This window comes from Mirounga leonina, unplaced genomic scaffold (genome assembly GCF_011800145.1).
Source record: "Mirounga leonina isolate KUSES-001 unplaced genomic scaffold, KU_Mleo_1.0 Mir_53, whole genome shotgun sequence".
In the NCBI taxonomy this organism is placed as follows: Eukaryota; Metazoa; Chordata; class Mammalia; order Carnivora; family Phocidae; genus Mirounga; species Mirounga leonina.
In genome coordinates this window covers 41192955-41211127 of record NW_023270807.1, presented here as the reverse complement: position 1 = coordinate 41211127, position 18173 = coordinate 41192955, and the positions used below count along the sequence as shown (strand labels likewise).

At 34.1% G+C, this 18173-nt stretch overlaps 1 protein-coding gene across 6 annotated transcripts in view; it reads left to right on the top strand.

The window, feature by feature from the left end:
- The window catches only part of IBTK (inhibitor of Bruton tyrosine kinase), a 128871-nt gene that overhangs the window by 97989 nt on the left and 12709 nt on the right, over positions 1-18173 (top strand). For 5 of the 6 annotated variants that reach the window (XM_034990791.1, XM_034990788.1, XM_034990790.1 and 2 more), the window contains 3 exons: positions 7987-8058; positions 8471-8603; positions 9582-10849. In XM_034990791.1, the coding sequence (XP_034846682.1) occupies positions 7987-8058; positions 8471-8603; positions 9582-9713 (337 nt within the window). In that variant the 3' untranslated portion in view covers positions 9714-10849. Of the gene's footprint in view, positions 1-7986; positions 8059-8470; positions 8604-9581; positions 10850-18173 lie in introns of those variants that run through there. The other variant, XM_034990792.1, reaches the window with a different exon arrangement.

Sequence of the window (18173 nt, the reverse complement as noted above, 5' to 3'; positions counted from 1 at the left end):
TAAACGTATTTAAATGCATTTTTTTTTATTAGTTTCAAAATGCATTTCGGAAAAAAAGTACTAACAAAGTTTGGTGAACATTTTATGATACAATGAAAATGACTGAACCTAAACAATGTAAAACTATTCAGTGTTTTGTAAGTTGTATTCTTAAAGATGTTGAGGGAAGGGCATTTTATTCCATTCCTAAGTGACAGGTAGGTTTTTAAGTGTTGTTAAATTCTCACAGTAAAAATGTTTATTTTCAACTGCATTTGAGTGCCACTGTACACATACACATGCATTTATGTTTATCTATTTCTTTTATGAATGTGTCTATTATGTACATAATTCTAAAAAATTTTTTAAAGTCTGTACATCTCATTATGTTTTTTGATTCCAAATTTTTTTTTAGAAATTTAAAAAAAAATTGTTATACTCTAATGATCCTGCATCTATCACAATATTTTTAAAAATTGAATATAGTCTTTTTATTGATATAAGAGAAACATAAGAATACCACTGGTTTTTGTAAGTTGTGTGATAAGTGATATAGACCAGGCTTTTAAATAGAAAACATGTAACTTCCTTATTTTCTTACTGTGAAACAAATCTGCATCTATTTTTATTCATTTTTTCCCTTTCTTGTTTTGCACTGGAAGAGTTATTTTTCCTATCTATGGTTAATATTTATACCTGTGCTGGTATCTTCATTCCTTTCCACTTTAAATGCCTTAAGCTATTAATTATCCCTCTCTTTTCTTGTGGATATTCAGCCTTGTCCTTTTAGGTGGATACCTCCCATCTGGTTTTGTATATGTGTTAGATCTCTCTCATGTGATCTGGGTGAGGTAATGAATCCCTCAGTCATCTCCCACACTTCCTTCTAACAGTTGTCCTATCATTACCAATCCCCTACTCCCTTCACAGCCAGATTTCTTAAAAGAGCTGTCGGCTCCCAGTCACTTCTTAATCCAGTCTGGCTTCTAGTCCCATTACTAAACTGAAATAGTTCAAGCTAAGTTCAGCAGTGATCTCCATATTGCCAAAACCACGAACTTTTTATGTGACTCATTCTACTTGAAGTTCAATTACAGGTCATCTTCTCACTTCACTTTGTATTCTTTCTACACCATTTCATGAGCTTCTATTTTCAGTTATCAGCTATACACTAAAGCCTCAAAAATTATATTGCCTGCCCACAACTATCATCTGAGCTTCAGACATACTCAGGTGTCTTCTTCATAACTCCTTCCTACTTGGATGTTCAGAAGTACTTTAACTTTGTCTAAAACCAAACAATGTTTTCCTCAAACCCCTTTCATAAAATCGAACAAAAATACAAAACAGCCCATTCTTCCTGGATTTTTTCTTCCTGATTTACCCAAAGTAAACAAAAATATGAATTCAAAAAATATATGCACCCCTATGTTTATTGCATTATTATTTTTTACAATAGCCAAGATATGGAAGCAACATAAGTGTCTGTCAATAGATTAATGGATAAAGAAGATAGAGAGAGAGAGAGACAGTGTGTGTGTGTGTGTGTGTGTGTGAGATGGAATATTACTTAGTCATAAAGAATTAGATCTTGCCATTTGTGAGAACATGGATGGACCTAGAGGGTACTATGCTAAGTGAAGTAAGTCAGAGAAAGACAAATACCATATAATTTCACTTTTAAGTGGAGTCTAACAAAACAGAAACAGAAGAAACAAGCAAAACATTTATGTCTATAAATACAGAGAATGGGTAGGTGGTTGCCAGAGGGGAAGGGGTTGGAAGGATGGGCAAAATAGATGAAGGGGATTAAGAGCTACAAACTTCCAGTTATAAAATAAATAAGTCATGCGGATGAAAAGTACAGCATAGGGAATATAGTCAACAATATGTAATAACGTTGTATGGTGATAGATGGTGATTACACTTGTGGTTACCATAGCATAATGTATAGAATTGTTAATCACTCTTGTACACCTAAAACAAATACGACATTGTATGTCAATTCTACTTCAATTAAAAAATGCATATATGAAATCCAGTTCTTCATGAGAAGAATGGAATATTCTATGGGTAGTTGGAAACAAAAAAGTATATCATGATGCTTAGTTTAAAGAATAAAGTTCTCTTTAAAACCCATTCTTTCTGAGTTTCCTTCCTTGTTAAATGGCATTTGCAAGTCTTTAATATTCCATTTTCCCGACCAATATTCAGTCTATCATCAGGACATGCCAGTTTTAGCTCTTAAATATTCCTCAAATCATATATTAAATTTTATCTCCACTGTTTTTACCCTCATTCAGATTACTGTGATCTTTCACCTGGGCCACCTGAGTAGCCTCCTAACTGGTCTTGGCATAACCTATCTTCCTCTCCTCCAATATACTGAGCCAGTTATGTTCTTTTTTGAAATGGCAGATCTTACTGTTCTTAGGGTAAAAGATAGAATTCTTATCTGGGCTTTTAAATGCCATTTACTTCTTTCCACTTACCTCCCCTTTGACTAGTTGACTGATTCTTCTTTCAGTCTCTATTCAGTCATATTCTTTGGAGAAGTCAGACTTCCCTTAGTGGGTCAGTTTTCTATGATATGTTCCCATAGCAATTCTCACTCCTCACACTTTTCACAGATTAGTGTGATTCTTTGTTTGATGTTTTCAACTACAAGTATTTTAATATCTGTGTATCTAACATATGTTCAGTGAAAGCATAGGAGAAGAGAGTCATCTCAGTGAGAGATTGATCTCTGCTCCTCACTGAATTACCAATGCTTAGAATATTTTCATTGAGAACAAGATGAATAAATGAGGTAAAATTGTAGCTGTTTCAGGTAACATTTGTTTCTAATGAGTAAGTTATAGTGTATGCCTTAGGTGTGTAAATTGTAAGGCATGAATATTAAGTTCATTTCTGTAATATTTTTACATTTTAAATACTAACACTATAGATTGAAATTTTATTTTCTTTGGATAAGTCTGTCTTACCATATTGAAGATCTGTGGTTTCATAGTTGATCACTAGAGTGTGCTATAACATCAAGGCTCTTAATTGTGAAAAGTGGCTTCTGCTATTATACTGGTTTGGAAATTGTAAAGGAGTGTATAATAGTATACAGTATTATACAGGAGTATTATAATGGTATACACTATAATACAGGAGTATTATAAAGGAGTGTATAATAGTGTCATGCCATCCATAGCTTGGCTATTTGGTAAGTGGAAGTAAATGTTTTAAATAGCTGTATATTATCACTGATCACTGTGTAATATATGATGACTGAGAATGGAAACAGCTTGACTTTCATTTTTAATTTTATTACAGAAAATGTGAAATCATAAATGAGTTTTAAAAAGGAAATAATAAAACAAAGTAAAATAGTAATTCACCAAATTACATATGCACAACATTCTGCTAGCCTCTATTAGATGTATACATAAAAGTGTTAAATACAGGCCTAGTCCCTTAAATGTGTTTGAAATATCTAGTTGGTAAGTCTAAATGAGCACACATGAAAGTTAAATGAAAAGTCAAGAGTGAAATTGCAATACAGTGTAACAGTATTAAGTCACAAGCAGTATATGATTTAAATGCCAGCTGAGTGGTTCAGAGAGGGGAAAAAATGACTGGATTGGAATTGTCAGGAAAAACTCAATTGAAGAAGGGCCTGAGTAATAGTTCATAAACACTTTTCTTATTCAGTGCCAAATATTTGGTCATTATATGTATGGTCATATAAATAGTATTAGAAAAATACTGATCTATTGCCACAAGCTTTTGAACATAGGATGAGATTTTTAAGAGAGGAGAAGTATAATAGAGGCAGTGTAAATAGAAGTAATAGAATTATAGCTAGAAGACAAATGCTGTGGTCCTTTAGAGAATTTGTGTGGCAAGTGTAATGGAGTTCATCTTAGGAAATTCCTCAAATCTTATATTCTTGTTTTAATTGTAGAAAATGTGATTTTTTTTTCTCTCAAGGCTAGGGAAATCCAGGAATGGCAATGTTATTTGGGGATGTTAAAATGCAGAAAAGAGGGATTTGTGGAATTTATGTGTTTATTGTTACTTATGTGTTCTTTTTCATTTTCATGTGTTTTCTTTCATTTTCCTTCCACTTAAGCACCCCTTTATGTAATTCTGGACAGAAACTGATCTTGTGTTTCTTACTGTTAAGGAAAACTACTTGTGAGACAAAAATTATATCAGCTCTAAACTTACATAAAAATCTTTGTAATTAAGCTAATACTGAATTCCTTAAAAAAGTTAAAAGTCGATGGTACGAGTAAGAAGTAATTTAGTTATTCTCAAAGCCTAAATTTGGTAAGATTAATGTTGTTCATTTTGAACAAAAATCACTGAAAGAGGATTTTATTTTTGCCAGCCTTTTAATGTTGCTTTTATTTTCAGAAGGCCAATTTTTATACAGATTGTTTATTGAGATGTCTGTTTCTGTGTTGCAAATACCTGTATTTATTATCTGAAAGCTTAGTATGTTTTTGGTATTTGTTTAATCATAGCTCTATGTAATAGTTTTACTTCATTCTAAGATGAAATTTGCATGGACTTTCAGTTGTTTGGATAAATTTATAACTAATGAGATTATCCACTGAAAAATCATTAATGGAAAGACTTGAGATTACAATCTTATAAAACAGATTTGAGTTTCAGTCTAACACAGTAGCCCTCTGTGAACCTTTCTGAACCAGATTCATCACATCTGAAATAAGAACAATAATGTCTATCATAAGGCTTATATCTGACAGCGTATATGGAAGTACTTTATAAATTATAAAATGTTATACAGGTAAGTTGTTATACTTAAGCTCTGATTGCTCAACTGTGATTTAACAAGGCCTATATAAGATACTTTAGTTCTGATATTCAGTTTGTTTTAGCCAGTACCATACCATTTTCACAGACAGCTTGTAGCTGCTGCTTCTTACTTATTAACGATTGATTCTACAATATTTTTCCATTTCTTTGACAGTGTCAAAATTTTTAGCCAATCCCAGATACCAGGGAGGGATTTTTGAGCACCACTCAAAAGCTCATTTAACTTTTATGTGTGCTCATTTAGACTTACCAACTAGATATTTCAAACACATTTAAGGGACTAGGCCTGTATTTAACACTTTTATGTATACACCTAATAGAGGCTAGCATATTATGCTTTAGTGCCCTAGAAGGCCTCTAATCTCTAGCCTCGGACTGACTTTAAGACCTTTTTTTTTTTCATCTTTTCTTTTCTCTTTTCTTTCTTTTCTCTTTCTTGCCCTTCGCCTTCCTTTCCCCTTCTTCCCCTTCCTTTTCCTTCCTTCCTTCCTTCCTTCCTAGGACTTTTCAAGGAACTTAACCATGGGAATTTGCATTTAGTCTCTAAGGTAGCTCTCTCTTCCGTCAGAATGTAGAATTTTTTTCCATTTATTTTATAGTTATTCTAGTCTAGATTCTCTTCATCTTGTAACATTTATTCCAGTAACTTTCTAGTTCATCTCCTTAGCTTCATTTTTCTCTTGGCTACAAGTCTTCTACTTCATCCTGGAGACTTCTCTTATTTTGGATGTCATAGGTCAAGCATCCAGGAGATTTCAAGTCCTAGAACTTAAAACTAAGAACATATAACTATACTATTTTCACTTCATTCAGTACCTAACATCTAGAAGAAAAAAGTTACCAGTAATTCAGAGGAATGAGGAACTTAAAAAAAAAAAAACCTGCTTTTATCTCATATTTAAAATCCTTTGGCTTTCTGATTCTGTTATTTATTCTTTAAATCTGTTTTTACAAACAACTGTGTTCCAGGTGTTCTGTTGGACACATGAATGAGGTACAGTGCTGTACCTTGAGAGACTAGTCTAGCAGTTAAGACAGATGTGCAAACAATAACAACACGGTGTGGGAAGCTCTGTAATAGTAGTTGAAGTGCTGTAGGAGCAGAGAGAAGGTGATATTTGAACCAGTCCTTAAAGAATAAGAAAACATTTGTAGTGGAATGTATTCTAAACTAAGGGAAATAATAGAAATAAAGGCAGGTTTGTGATAATGGAAAACATACTGTCTTCTGAGTGAAAAAGATCTGCTTTGAGTTCTGTTTCTGCTACTTCCCAACCTGTGAGTCAGGCAGTTATATATATATATATATAATATTCTTTGAGTCTAAATTCCCTAATCACTAATGTAAATAATACATGCTTTATAGAGTATTGCAAAGATTAAATGAGGTAATATATATGAAAATACTCTCAATAAATTTATTTGTCCATACATCAAGTCTAAACGTTTTAGCTTTCAGTGCACTTTGTACTCTGGCCCTACTGGCTCATTTTAATTTTATTTCTCTTTTAATCTCTTCCAAATCATTCTATTTATTGAAAAGAACAGCCTGTCTTTACTTAAGCCACCAAAGTCTTTTACCATTTCATGTATATGTACAACCAAAAACCCTACTTCAGTGCCACTCTCCTCAGCTTTAATGCCATTTCTTCAGTGAAGCCAACAGCATATGCCCTCATGTCAATTTCTCCTGTGAATCCATACTACTTTATGCAAATTGGTATAAGTATCAATTGTTTTATCTCCCATTGTTTTATCATTCTTTATAAATAGATTTTTAAATCTCTCTCCTCAGAGTTTTTAGAGGGGAAGGGACTGAATTTTGTTTTTGTTTTTATGTTCAGTTAGCCAGTGTATAGTATATCATTAGTTTTTGATGTAGTGTTCATTGATTCAATACTTGCGTATAACACCCAGTGCTTATCACAACACGTGCCCTCCTCAATACCCATCACCCTGCTACCCCATCCCCCCGCTGCCCCTCCCCTCTGAAACCCTCAGTTTGTTTACTGGAGTCTATAGTCTCTCAGGGTTCATCTCCCTCTCTGATTTCTCCCCTTTCAGTTTTCCCTCCTGAAGGGACTGAGTTTTAATCAGCCTGATTTTCAGCACCATAGTGCTACACATACCTAGTAACTCCACAAATGATCCATAAATGAATCAGGAAGTCAATATTTTAGACCCGGTTTGTTCATTCTTTGACTTTCTGTTAAACCTGACTAAGCCTAGTTTGCTCATTCCTGAAAGAGGGCATTTGATTAATCCAGATAATTTCTAGGTACTTTTCTAGCTGTAAAATTCCACAATTAGGCCAGTCTCTGTAGTACCTTTGTTAATTTTTTCCCTTACAGGAATACTTCCTAACCCCTCATCCTACACCTCTTTTATTGTCTTCTCCATGAGGCCCTCTCAAATGACCAAATCTTTTTTGATTTTTATAGTCCTTGTTAGATAGTGTCTTAAATTATTTTCTGCTATACTTCAAATTATATATTGTTTCCTCATTTTGTGAGTTCTTAGAACATAGAAATTATATCTTATATTACCATCCTATAATTTCTGGCTTAGCAAAATATTTACTATATTAGTTGCTCATAAAATTTGGCTGCTAATTATCCAGTTTGTATGTATTTTGAAACTTAGTGCTAATTTTTCACTTTTATTCATAAACTTACTAATGTAAAACTTTATATACAAAGCTTTCTGTATTTCCTAATGTATGCTTGATAATAGTAAATGGTTATATGAATATTATTAGAAGAAACAGACCATTTCTTGCAAGATCTTCCTCTATGGTATTTTATACACAGGATTTTTAAAAAAAGATTTTTATTTATTTATTTGAGAGAGCCCGTGTACACACACAAACAGGTAGGGGCAGAGGGAGAGGGAGAAGCAGACTCCCCCCACTGAGCAGGGAGCCCGGATGCGGGGCTCGATCCCAGGACCCTTAGATCCCAGACTCTTAGATCTGAAGGCAGACGCTTAACTGACTGAACCACCTAGGCACAGATTTTTTTTTTTTACTTACAATTTTAAAGGTGAGTCTGACTGCACACATTAACTTGTATCCTGAGTCAGGACTTGTAATTCTTCCTCTGTATTTCTGTTAATAAACACTTTTACTAATATTAGTAGAAGTTTTAATCTCCAATTTTGGCATTTGTTTTGCAGATGCTCGACTCATGGTACCCCAGGACCAGAAGGCAACCATATTTCAGATTTACCACTTGTAGACAGTCACAAGTAAGGCTAATTGATTAGCTTTGGAGCCTCCAAAGCTAGGCTATTGTTTAGCAGTGAAAGATAATATTAAAAATTGGGAGTAGAATATTGAATAGAATGAGCTTTCTGACTACTGTCTGCTCCACAGTTTGAGTTACTTTTCTGTTTGGTTATATCATTTCTGCTCCATCCATCCTTTTGGTGTTTTCTAAAGTTTTCTCTACAACACTGATCCAAATAAAATATTAGCTCTCCTTTCCTCTGTTTTTCACCTCACCATTCTGTAAAGAGAATGCAAAAGCTTCCAAGTCCCTTTATATTGTAGGTCACTGGGGAAAAAAAAAATGTAACACTGTTGAAGAATATTTCAGAGGAGAATTTATATGCAAAAATTTAGAAAGATGAATGAGAACTCATGTTACTATTCTTTCAGTCCCTGGCTGTCTTCTTCATTGACTGCTCCTTCCATGGTAGCCCCAGTCACTTTTGCATCTATTGTAGAAGAAGAACTACAGCAGGAAGCAGCTCTTATCAGAAGTCGAGAAAAACCCTTGGCTTTGATTCAGGTAAGTAATGTGCCTTTATGGACTTAATTTAGAGAAGAACTATACTACATTTCATCCTAAGAAAATTATGTTTATTTTGATCACAGAGGTGCATATATTTATTACATTAAAATGTTATATAAAACTAAACTGAAGCACTCAATAGTATTAATTGAAGGAATTCAGGATAATTAATTTAGACTAAACTGTCACCAGGGTAATTTTTTTTTTTTTAGCACTGGTGATGCTTTGGACTCTTTTAGTTTTTAAAAGTGATCAGTGGGGCACCTGGGTGGCTCAGTCCGTTAAGCATGTGACTTGATTTTGGCTCAGGTCATGATCTCAGGGTCATGAGATTGAGCCCCCTTTCTGGCTCCACACTGGGCAGTGGAGCTTGTTTAAGATTCTCTCTCTCCCTCTCCCCCTCCCACCATACTTGTGCGTGCTCTCTAAAATAAATAAATAAATAAATAAATAAATAAATAAATAAATATTAAAAAGAATAAAAGTGATCAATAATGAACTCGGCATTATCTAGTGCTTCTGTATCAGTAAGTGTTCTTAGGTTGTAAGCCACAGATACCAACTTTGGCTAACTTACGGAAAAGAGAAATTATTAGAGGGATATTAAAATTCCACAGATTTAGTTGAAGGACCAGGGACCCAGGCTTGGAAACAGATGAGACCCATAGTTGCCCTGAAGAGTTAGAAGACTTGTAGAGCAGAAAGTATCTCACTGAAGTTATTGGAATGAATGGATTCCAACAACTATTTTCAGGGTTTTTTTCTTTCTGCACAAGATTAAAATTTAAGAGAGGGCGGGTATCTGATTATTCTTCAGGCTTTAAGCCTTCTACTTGCCATGGGGATAGCAGGATACCTAATTTAATTCTGCTGCATTGTATTCATAGAAAGTGGGACTTCTGCAAAAGGAAACTGGAAAGCTAATATAATCCTGCTAAAAGATTAAAGCAAGTTTTTTTTTCACCCTTTTTTCAGATTGAAGAGCATGCGATACAAGATTTATTGGTTTTCTATGAGGCATTTGGCAACCCTGATGAGTTTGTCATTGTTGAAAGGACACCACAGGGACCACTAGCAGTACCTATGTGGAATAAGCATGGATGCTAATTTGCTGTGGAGTTGAAATGCATTTTTCATAAATCATGATTGTTAAAAAGCAGAGTTATGGAAAAGAGTTCTTACAAATTTGGTAACATCGTTCTAGATAGAATAAGAAAGGATCTAATTTCTTTAGTGCAGTTTAGGTATATAATGTTTGTATGATTAAAAACAAATGCCACAGAATTGTGATTTCAGTAACTTTTTATGTAAAACTGTGAGAGGAAAAACTTACTAGGTTAAAAATTTAAGTAGAATTATTTCTCCTGAACAGTCTGAAAAGGAAAACATGAGTGACTGAAGTATAAAGTTTAAGTGTGAGGCATTGAAAATAACTTTCCATTTGAGAATTTGGGATAAATAATTTAGAAGATATTGCCAAATATCTGTTGTCACTTTTTTTTTTTTAATGATATTGATGAGCTTAAAGTAGGAGCATCAGCCATTACTTCTGATCCATTAATGGCCAAAATTTTATGTTTGCAATATAGTTGTTTTCATTCTTGCGTCTTTTTTGATCAGGCCATCAATGTTCCAGATCTATTTAAAGCATGGACCGCTCAAATGCTGTATTATTTCAATTTGTACGCATATTTTGCTTTAAACTACAGAGTACAGTGAAAAGAGAATGTGAATACTATTCTGAAGCTTTTGTCCAAGATAATGGTTCCTTTATTAAATTTGGAGTCATTGTGTGTTGGTTTTTTGGTGGGGAGGGAAGATCTTATAAAAGCCTGATTATGAGAGAATCAATTTATCAAAATATTAAAATTTTCCAAAATAAATGCTTAATTATACATACAAGAATTGAATAGTTTTGAAGACCCTTTACAATATTATGTAATCAGAAGTTCTGTGAGCCTGAGTTATATGAATAGGCATAAACATTGTTCTCTTTACAGTATGCTATTTGGTTTTGAGTGGTTAAATTTTTTAAAAACAAATGTTAAATCTGTGCTCCAGTAAACTAGACAAATTGGGAAGGTTAATGTTCTAGTTTCTGAAACATAATCCTAGGGGAACATATAGGCAATTCACTGCTGTAATTCAGGTGATTGAAATATGGCTGAAACTAACTTAATACTTGAGGCTTAGCTCTACCTAAATTTGTAAGCAAATGTGCAATAATAAATAATCTTGATCCATTTTACTGTTAATGTGTATTTGATATCTTATATTGACAACCAGCATAGGAGGAATTACTAATTATTCCTCCTGATCTACTATATTATAGCCGGTATTGTTTGCGTTGATGCTGTGTGTTCATTCCTTCACCACTTAAAAAAGGCAGTTTTCCTAAGATGTGTCTGTGATAAGTTTTATATTGTGTTTAAATTGAGAAGAAATGATTTTATAATGTTCTAATGAAGTTGCAGTAAAGAGGCCTTCTGAATTGCTTTATTTCATATGAAGCTTTGATTCTTAATGCATATTGGAATCTTTAACATTTAAAGATGCTACAAAGTGATGGTTTTCACAGTGCACTCCATGTTGCCTGGGAAGCACCCTAAAGAGCCTTTGTTGGATGGGATGTGAAGGAGGGACAAGGGCTGACTGAGTCTGTGGGGCTTTAGGCCTTTACAAACCTCCATTAGAGCGTTGCCCTTTATGGTCCATTTTATATAGTTAGGTGTTCCCAATAAAATTTCATTGGGAAAAAAAATTCTTTTGCTAGTAAAAGGAAAGATAAGCATGCTATACACTATAACTTTTCATAAACAATTCCATGAAGATAGTAACCAAATACTTTACCGCCAAAAAGCCCAGGAAAGTGATGGTTTTTTTTTTTCCCCTAACAATATTATTCTGCCTGTAATAATTAGTTCATCTTTAATCCCTTGACTTCAAGACTTAATAGAATTGAAGAAAATCTAGAAATTGTCAATTTAAAGGATCAGGGGAGTGAAAAGGTTTTTAAGATTGACCAAAACAATCATAGAACAAACATCATATCATGTTTGCTCATGATAAGGGTGTTAATAGCTGTTTCATAAAATTTTAGATCTGAAGAAGCCCAATAGATTAACCTTGCATATTGTCTTCATTAAAAAAAAAAAAAAAGAAAGAAAGTGAACTCCAGAGAAAGTGTCTAAGGAGAATGAAGTGTCTTTTCTGATTCCCCTAGAGCCGTGCCTTTTAGAAATTGCTAATTGTCTATAGCAATTTAACCAAGACTGAGGACATATAAAAAAGCACTTAGAAAAGATAAATGTAACCAGAAGCTTCCAGAATTGTCCATTTAAGAGAGCTTTTCAGAAGAAACTTAAACAACCTTCCACCAAAGAATTGGGGACAAGTGATCCAAGACTTATGGTACTGCTTATGTGTATCTTTTTTGGTTGAAGTGATACTCAATTATGTAAGATATACCAGAACAACCTGGTCTTCCCTACACACATAACCATCAAACTGTATCTTAGTCTTTACGTATTTTTTGTTTATGTCTCTCTACTTGGCTGCTTGGCTGGCATTTCATTTGTGTCAAAACTGAATTCTTGATACCCCCAAACTTCCTGATCTTTTTTATTTCCTTATCTCTTATGTTGTCATTCTTCTAAGTCATTTGGGCTGAACTTTTGGATTCTACTTTATCTCTTTCCCCGTTTGCCCCCACATTTATTGGTTGTCCAGCGCCTTTCGTTTAACCTTTTCCATTTCATTCTCATTACTACTACTGTGTTTTATGTCCTTTTTTCTTTCTAAAAATTCTCAGACCTTTTGGTCTCAGGACCAAAGGTTTATACTGATAAAAAATTATTGAGAACTCCAAAGAGCTTTTGTTTATATGTGTTACATCTATTTTTATTTAATGTATTCAAAATTAGAACTGTAAAAATTCAGTTCCTTTAGGGGCGCCTGGGTGGCTCGGTTGGTTATGTGACTGCCTTCGGCTCAGGTCATGATCCCGGGGTCCCGGGATCGAGTCCCACATCGGGCTCCCAGCTCAGCAGGAAGCCTGCTTCTCCCTCTCCCCCTCCCCCTGCTTGTGTTCCTGCTCTCGCTGTCTCTGTCTCTGTCAAATAAATAAAATCTTTAAAAAAAAAAAAATTCAGTTCCTTTAAAATTCATAAACCATCATATGTTAAATAACATTTTTAATAAAAATGTAACTATTTTATAAAACAAAATTAAGATTGGGATCATTTTATATTTTTATATATAAAAACATATAACTCGGTATTGCAGGTTTAGGTCTTTGCTGTCTGGGTTAATAGAGGACTCCTAGATTATCCTATAGCTGCTTCTTTTTTTTTTTTTTTTTTTAATTTTTACTTATTTGAGACAGAATGAGAGAGAGAGAGCACATGAGAGGGGGGAGGGTCAGAGGCAGAAGCAGGCTCCCCGCCGAGCTGGGAGCCCGATGCGGGACTCGATCCAGGGACTCGATCCAGGGACTCCAGGATCATGACCCAAGCCGAAGGCAGTCGCTTAACCAACTGAGCCACCCAGGCGCCCTATCCTAGCTGCTTCTGCATTCAATCTGTTGCAGTGTCACCTTGTCATATAGTATCTGGGAACTTGAGAGACTGAGATAGAAAATGGCAAATGACAAGTTATGAAAATGGTTTTGATCTCACTAACTCCTGAAAGGTTGAGAACATGGTAAAGAACCACTTCTTTAATCCCTTAGCTGCTATCCCTTTTTCCATCTGCCTGGTCCAATCCATTAAACTTGTTAATTCCCAAACTAATAGCCCAAAAGCATACATAGGTCTTGTCTGTGCTTTGAAAATTTAAAACTTCAGTAACTCCCTCTACACTTTGAGTAAGTTCATATTTCCTCGGTTTGGCCTTTAAGTGATTTTTTCCCCCATCTCTACCTGTGGTGGTAGAGCCAAACTTAGCCTGATACTTCTCCCAAATAGATTTTGCTTTGTTCATGCAGATTCTCTGCATAAATATTTCTTTCTCTTCACCTACTGAAATTCTCTTTATCCATGGTTAAGGCAACCCAATTCTATTTACTTCATCAACTTTTTCCTGTTGTTTTTTTTTTTTTCTCCTCATAGCTTCTCAAAAGAAAAAAACAGTAGTATACACGGATCGACTGTGTTCCCATTTCCTTTTAACACTTTATGCCTTACAGGGTACTTGTCATATTCTGCCATTACTTCTGTTTTCCTATTAATCTTTATCTTTCACTAAATTACTTATACTTTGAAGGCACAGACTAAGCATTCCTTACTTTCTTTTTTGTGTTTTATTTAAAATCTTGAACCATAACACAGGTAAGTGCAAAAGACAAAAATATTCAGCTCAGTGATTTACCAGTAAGCCAAGAAATGGACCATTAACAGCACCTCAAAAGAGATACTGGATTTTATTTGCTTATAATTGAGGATTTTTGCTTCTGTAATTCATGAGAGATATTGGTCTGTGGTTTTCTTTGTTCTCTTTTTTTTGGCTTTAGAATCAGTGTAATAATGGCCTCATAGAATGGGTTGAGTATTCCTCCTCTTTTCTGGAACTGTTTATAAATAATTGGTATTTCTTATTTAAATGTTTGCTAGCATTAACAACTGAAGCCACTGGATGTGGGCTTTTCTTTGTGTGAAAATATTCAGTGTCTTTCTATTTCTGTTCAGGTTGCAGGCTTACTGAGATGTTTTTTAATATCTTCTTGAGTCAGTTTCAGTATGTTTCTAGAACTTTATCTAAATTGTCTAGTTTGTTGGCATAAGGTTCTTCACAGTATTTCTAATCCTTTTAATCTCTGTAAGATTGGTGGTGAGGTCTCCACTTTCATTCTGGATTTTGGTTCTGTGTTTTCTCTTTTTTTTTTTTCCCTGATCATGTTAATTTTGTTGATCTATTCAAAGAATCAACTTTGGGGTTCATTGATTTTTCCCCCCTATTTTTTTCCAATTGGTTTTAACCCTTATCTTCATTATTTCCTTTTTTCTGCTTGCTTTAGCTTTTACTGTTCTTTTTCTAGATGTTTAAACCTAGATTATTGATTTAAGAGTTTTTCCAAATATAGGCATTTAAAGCTATAAATTTACCATTTAGCACTGCTTTACCTGCATTCCATAAATTTTTATATGTCATGTTTTCATTTTCATTCAGTTCAAAATATTTTTAAATTTCCTTTTGATTACTTTTTTGAACCGTGGATTATTTAAAGGTATATTGTTTAATTTCAAAATATTTGGGAATTTCTCTAAGTATCCTTTTGTTGTTTCTGTTTTAATTTTGTTAAATTCGGAGAACCTATTTTGTATTGTTTCAATCCTTTTAAATTTATCAAGATGTATTTTATCATCTTACATATGTAGAATCTTAGAGATTATTCCATGTGTTCATAAGAAGAATATGACTGAATTGACATCATCTTATGAAATGGCAGCTTATAGAATTTTGTTTTCTGTGTTGAGAGCAGAAACTGTTACCTAAATAAAGGACAAGAATAGAGGCTGAAGATCAAAAGGTATGGATTGTGCTGGATATCATCTATTTGCACCTCAGATCCATTCTGTATTCTTCTCTCCACTATCCTGTCTTGTGAGGCTGAACTCTAGAACTTTATCAACTAGCTCATTTTCCTTCTGGCTTCTGGTTGCTTTAGCCAGTTTGGAGCAACTACAATAGTATTGACAGGAGTAAAGAGACTGAACTTTTTTTTTCCCCGTCTCCTACCTCCATAGTGTTGTTATGGGTTACACTCCTCACCAGAAGGTCATAGCTCCCATGGAACATTCTCTCCAGATTCTGTTAAGTGTTGCTTCCTCTCACTCATTCAGATCTAGGAATGAAAAAGGATCTTCTCATTGTTTCTAACTCAGGTTACTGCAGTATCTGTTGTAGTTTCCCCTATGTCCTGCCCATATTTTTATAGTTAATTAATAATTTACCCAAGTTGAGAGTGCTACCTGTTGCCTGCTGGGACTCTTAATTGATTCAGAGATGATCCAAGTAATGAAGAAAAGTAAGAGAATGTAGAGGTTTTGGTTCAAGGATATTATATCTAGAAATTTGGCAGCGAACAGGTAAATACACGAGAGACAAAAATGGTAGATGGCACACCTGTTTTTTGTGTTTTCTAAAAATGGAAGTCTACTCATCAAGAAGGCAGAAAGGAAGAAGTCAGTACATACAGAGATTGGAGAGCTGGGAATAGAGGGAATAATTGCAGATAATAATGAAAATGGAATCAAGAGTAAAGTAAAATTTGTTGGAGAGAAGTGCTATTTATTTCTCTTAAACTGAAGGGGAGTAATTGAGTATAATCATATTTCAGTGGTTCTCAGTTTGGTCTCCAGATTAAGAACATCAAAATTACTGGGAACATGCGAGAAATGCAAATTATTGAGCTCTACTCCAGTTCTACTGAATCTGAAACTTGGAGTGGAACCCTGCAATCTCTGTTTTAACAGGCTCTCCAGGGGATTCTGATGCATGCTAAAGTTTTTAAAAAACCACAGTACAGAGGACATTTTGAGGTGAAAAAAAAGGGAAGATATGCTTGGCTTGATAATCTACTTTTCATAGCAGAGAGAAGGCCAGTAACTGGAAGAGAGTGGAAAACATACTTGCTATATAAATTTAAAAGCTTAAATTTTGTTTATCACCAAATGGAAGGGCTTTTTATTAATTGATAGCAAAAGGGGAATATTTATAAATTGCTTACAATTCCCTTTTAAATCTCAAATATTTAGTACGGTTTTAAGATTTTGAATTTCCTTGGGTGCCCTAAAATCCACTAGTCCTAATTATAACTTGATATAAAGAAAATAATAGTTTTTCCAAAGATCATCCAGAGAGGAAATCAATAAGGAAATAATGTACTTAAATGACATGTTAAACCAGGTGGACTTAATAGTTACATACTGAACATTCCATCCAAAAACAACAGAATACACATTCTTTTCAAGTGCACATGGAACATTCTCCAGGATAGATCATAAGTTAGGCACTAAACAAGTCTTAATAAATTTAAGATGATTGAAATCATATCAAGCATTGTTTCTGACCACAATGGTATAAACTAGAATCAATCACAGGAAGAAAACTGGAAAATTCAGAAATAATCTGGTGATTAAACGACATGCTACTGAACAACCAGTGGGTCAAAGGACAAATCAAAAGAGAAAAAAATACCTTGGGAAAAATGATAATAGAAATACAACATAGTAAAACTTAGAGGATGCAGCAAAGGTGTTTCTAAGAGGGCAATTCATAGCAATAAACGTGTACATCAAGAAACAAAAAAATCTCAACCTAACTTTATACCTCAACAAACTAGAGAAGGAAGAACAAATGAAGTCCAAAATTAGTAGTAGGCAGGAAATAACAAAGATCAGAATGGAAATAAATGAAATAGAAATGAAAAAGACACTTACGTGTATCAATGAAACTAAGAGCTGATTTTTGAAAAGGTAAATAAAATTGACAAACCTTTAGCAAGACCCTCCAAGGGGAAAAAAAAAAGAGGGCACAAAATTAGAATGAAAGAGATGTTACAACTAAGAGTACAGAAATAAAAAGGATCCATAAGTTACTATGAACAATTATATATCAACAAATTTGAAAACCTATAAGAAATGGATAAATTCCTAGAAACACACAACCTACCAAGACTGAATCATAAAGAGAAAACCCGAACAGACTAATTCCTATTCAGGAGATTAAACTGGCAATCAAAAACCTCCGAGCAAACGAGTGCAGGACCAGGCAGCTTTACTGATGAATTCTACCAAATATTTAAAGGAGAATTAACACCAATCCTTAACCAAGTCTTCCAAAAAATAGAAGAGGGAACACTTCCAAACTCATTTTACAAGACCAGCATCACCCTAATACCAAAGCCAGAAAAGGACACCACAAAAAACTAAAATTACAGGCCTATATCCCCAATGAACACTGACGCAAAATCTTCAACAAAATATTAGCAAATCACATTCAAAATACATTAAAAGGATCATACACTATGATCAAGTGGCATTTATTTCAGCGATGGTTCAATATCTGTAAATGTGAAACGCCACATTAACAAAATGAAGGACCATCTCTAATAGATGCAGAAAAAGCATTTGACAACATGCAGCACCAATTTATGATAAAAACTCAACAAAGTGGATATAGAGGAGATGTACTTCAATGTAATAAAGGCCATATACAACAAGCCCACAGCTAACATTGTACTCAGCAGGGAAAAGCTGAAAGATAAGAAACAAGACAAGGGTGCTCAATCTTGCCACTTTTATTTAACATAATATTGGAAGTCCTAGCCAGAGCATTTTGGCAGGAAAAGAAATAAAAGGCATCCAGACTGGTAAGAAGGAAGTAAAACTGTCACTACTTGCAGATAACATCACACTATACATAGAAAACCCTGAAGACTTCACCCAAAAACTGTTAGAACTACTAAATGAGTTCAGTAAAGTTTCAGGATACAAAATAAACACACAAAAATCTGTTTTGTTTTTATACACTAATAATGAACTATCACGAGAAATTAAAATGATCCCA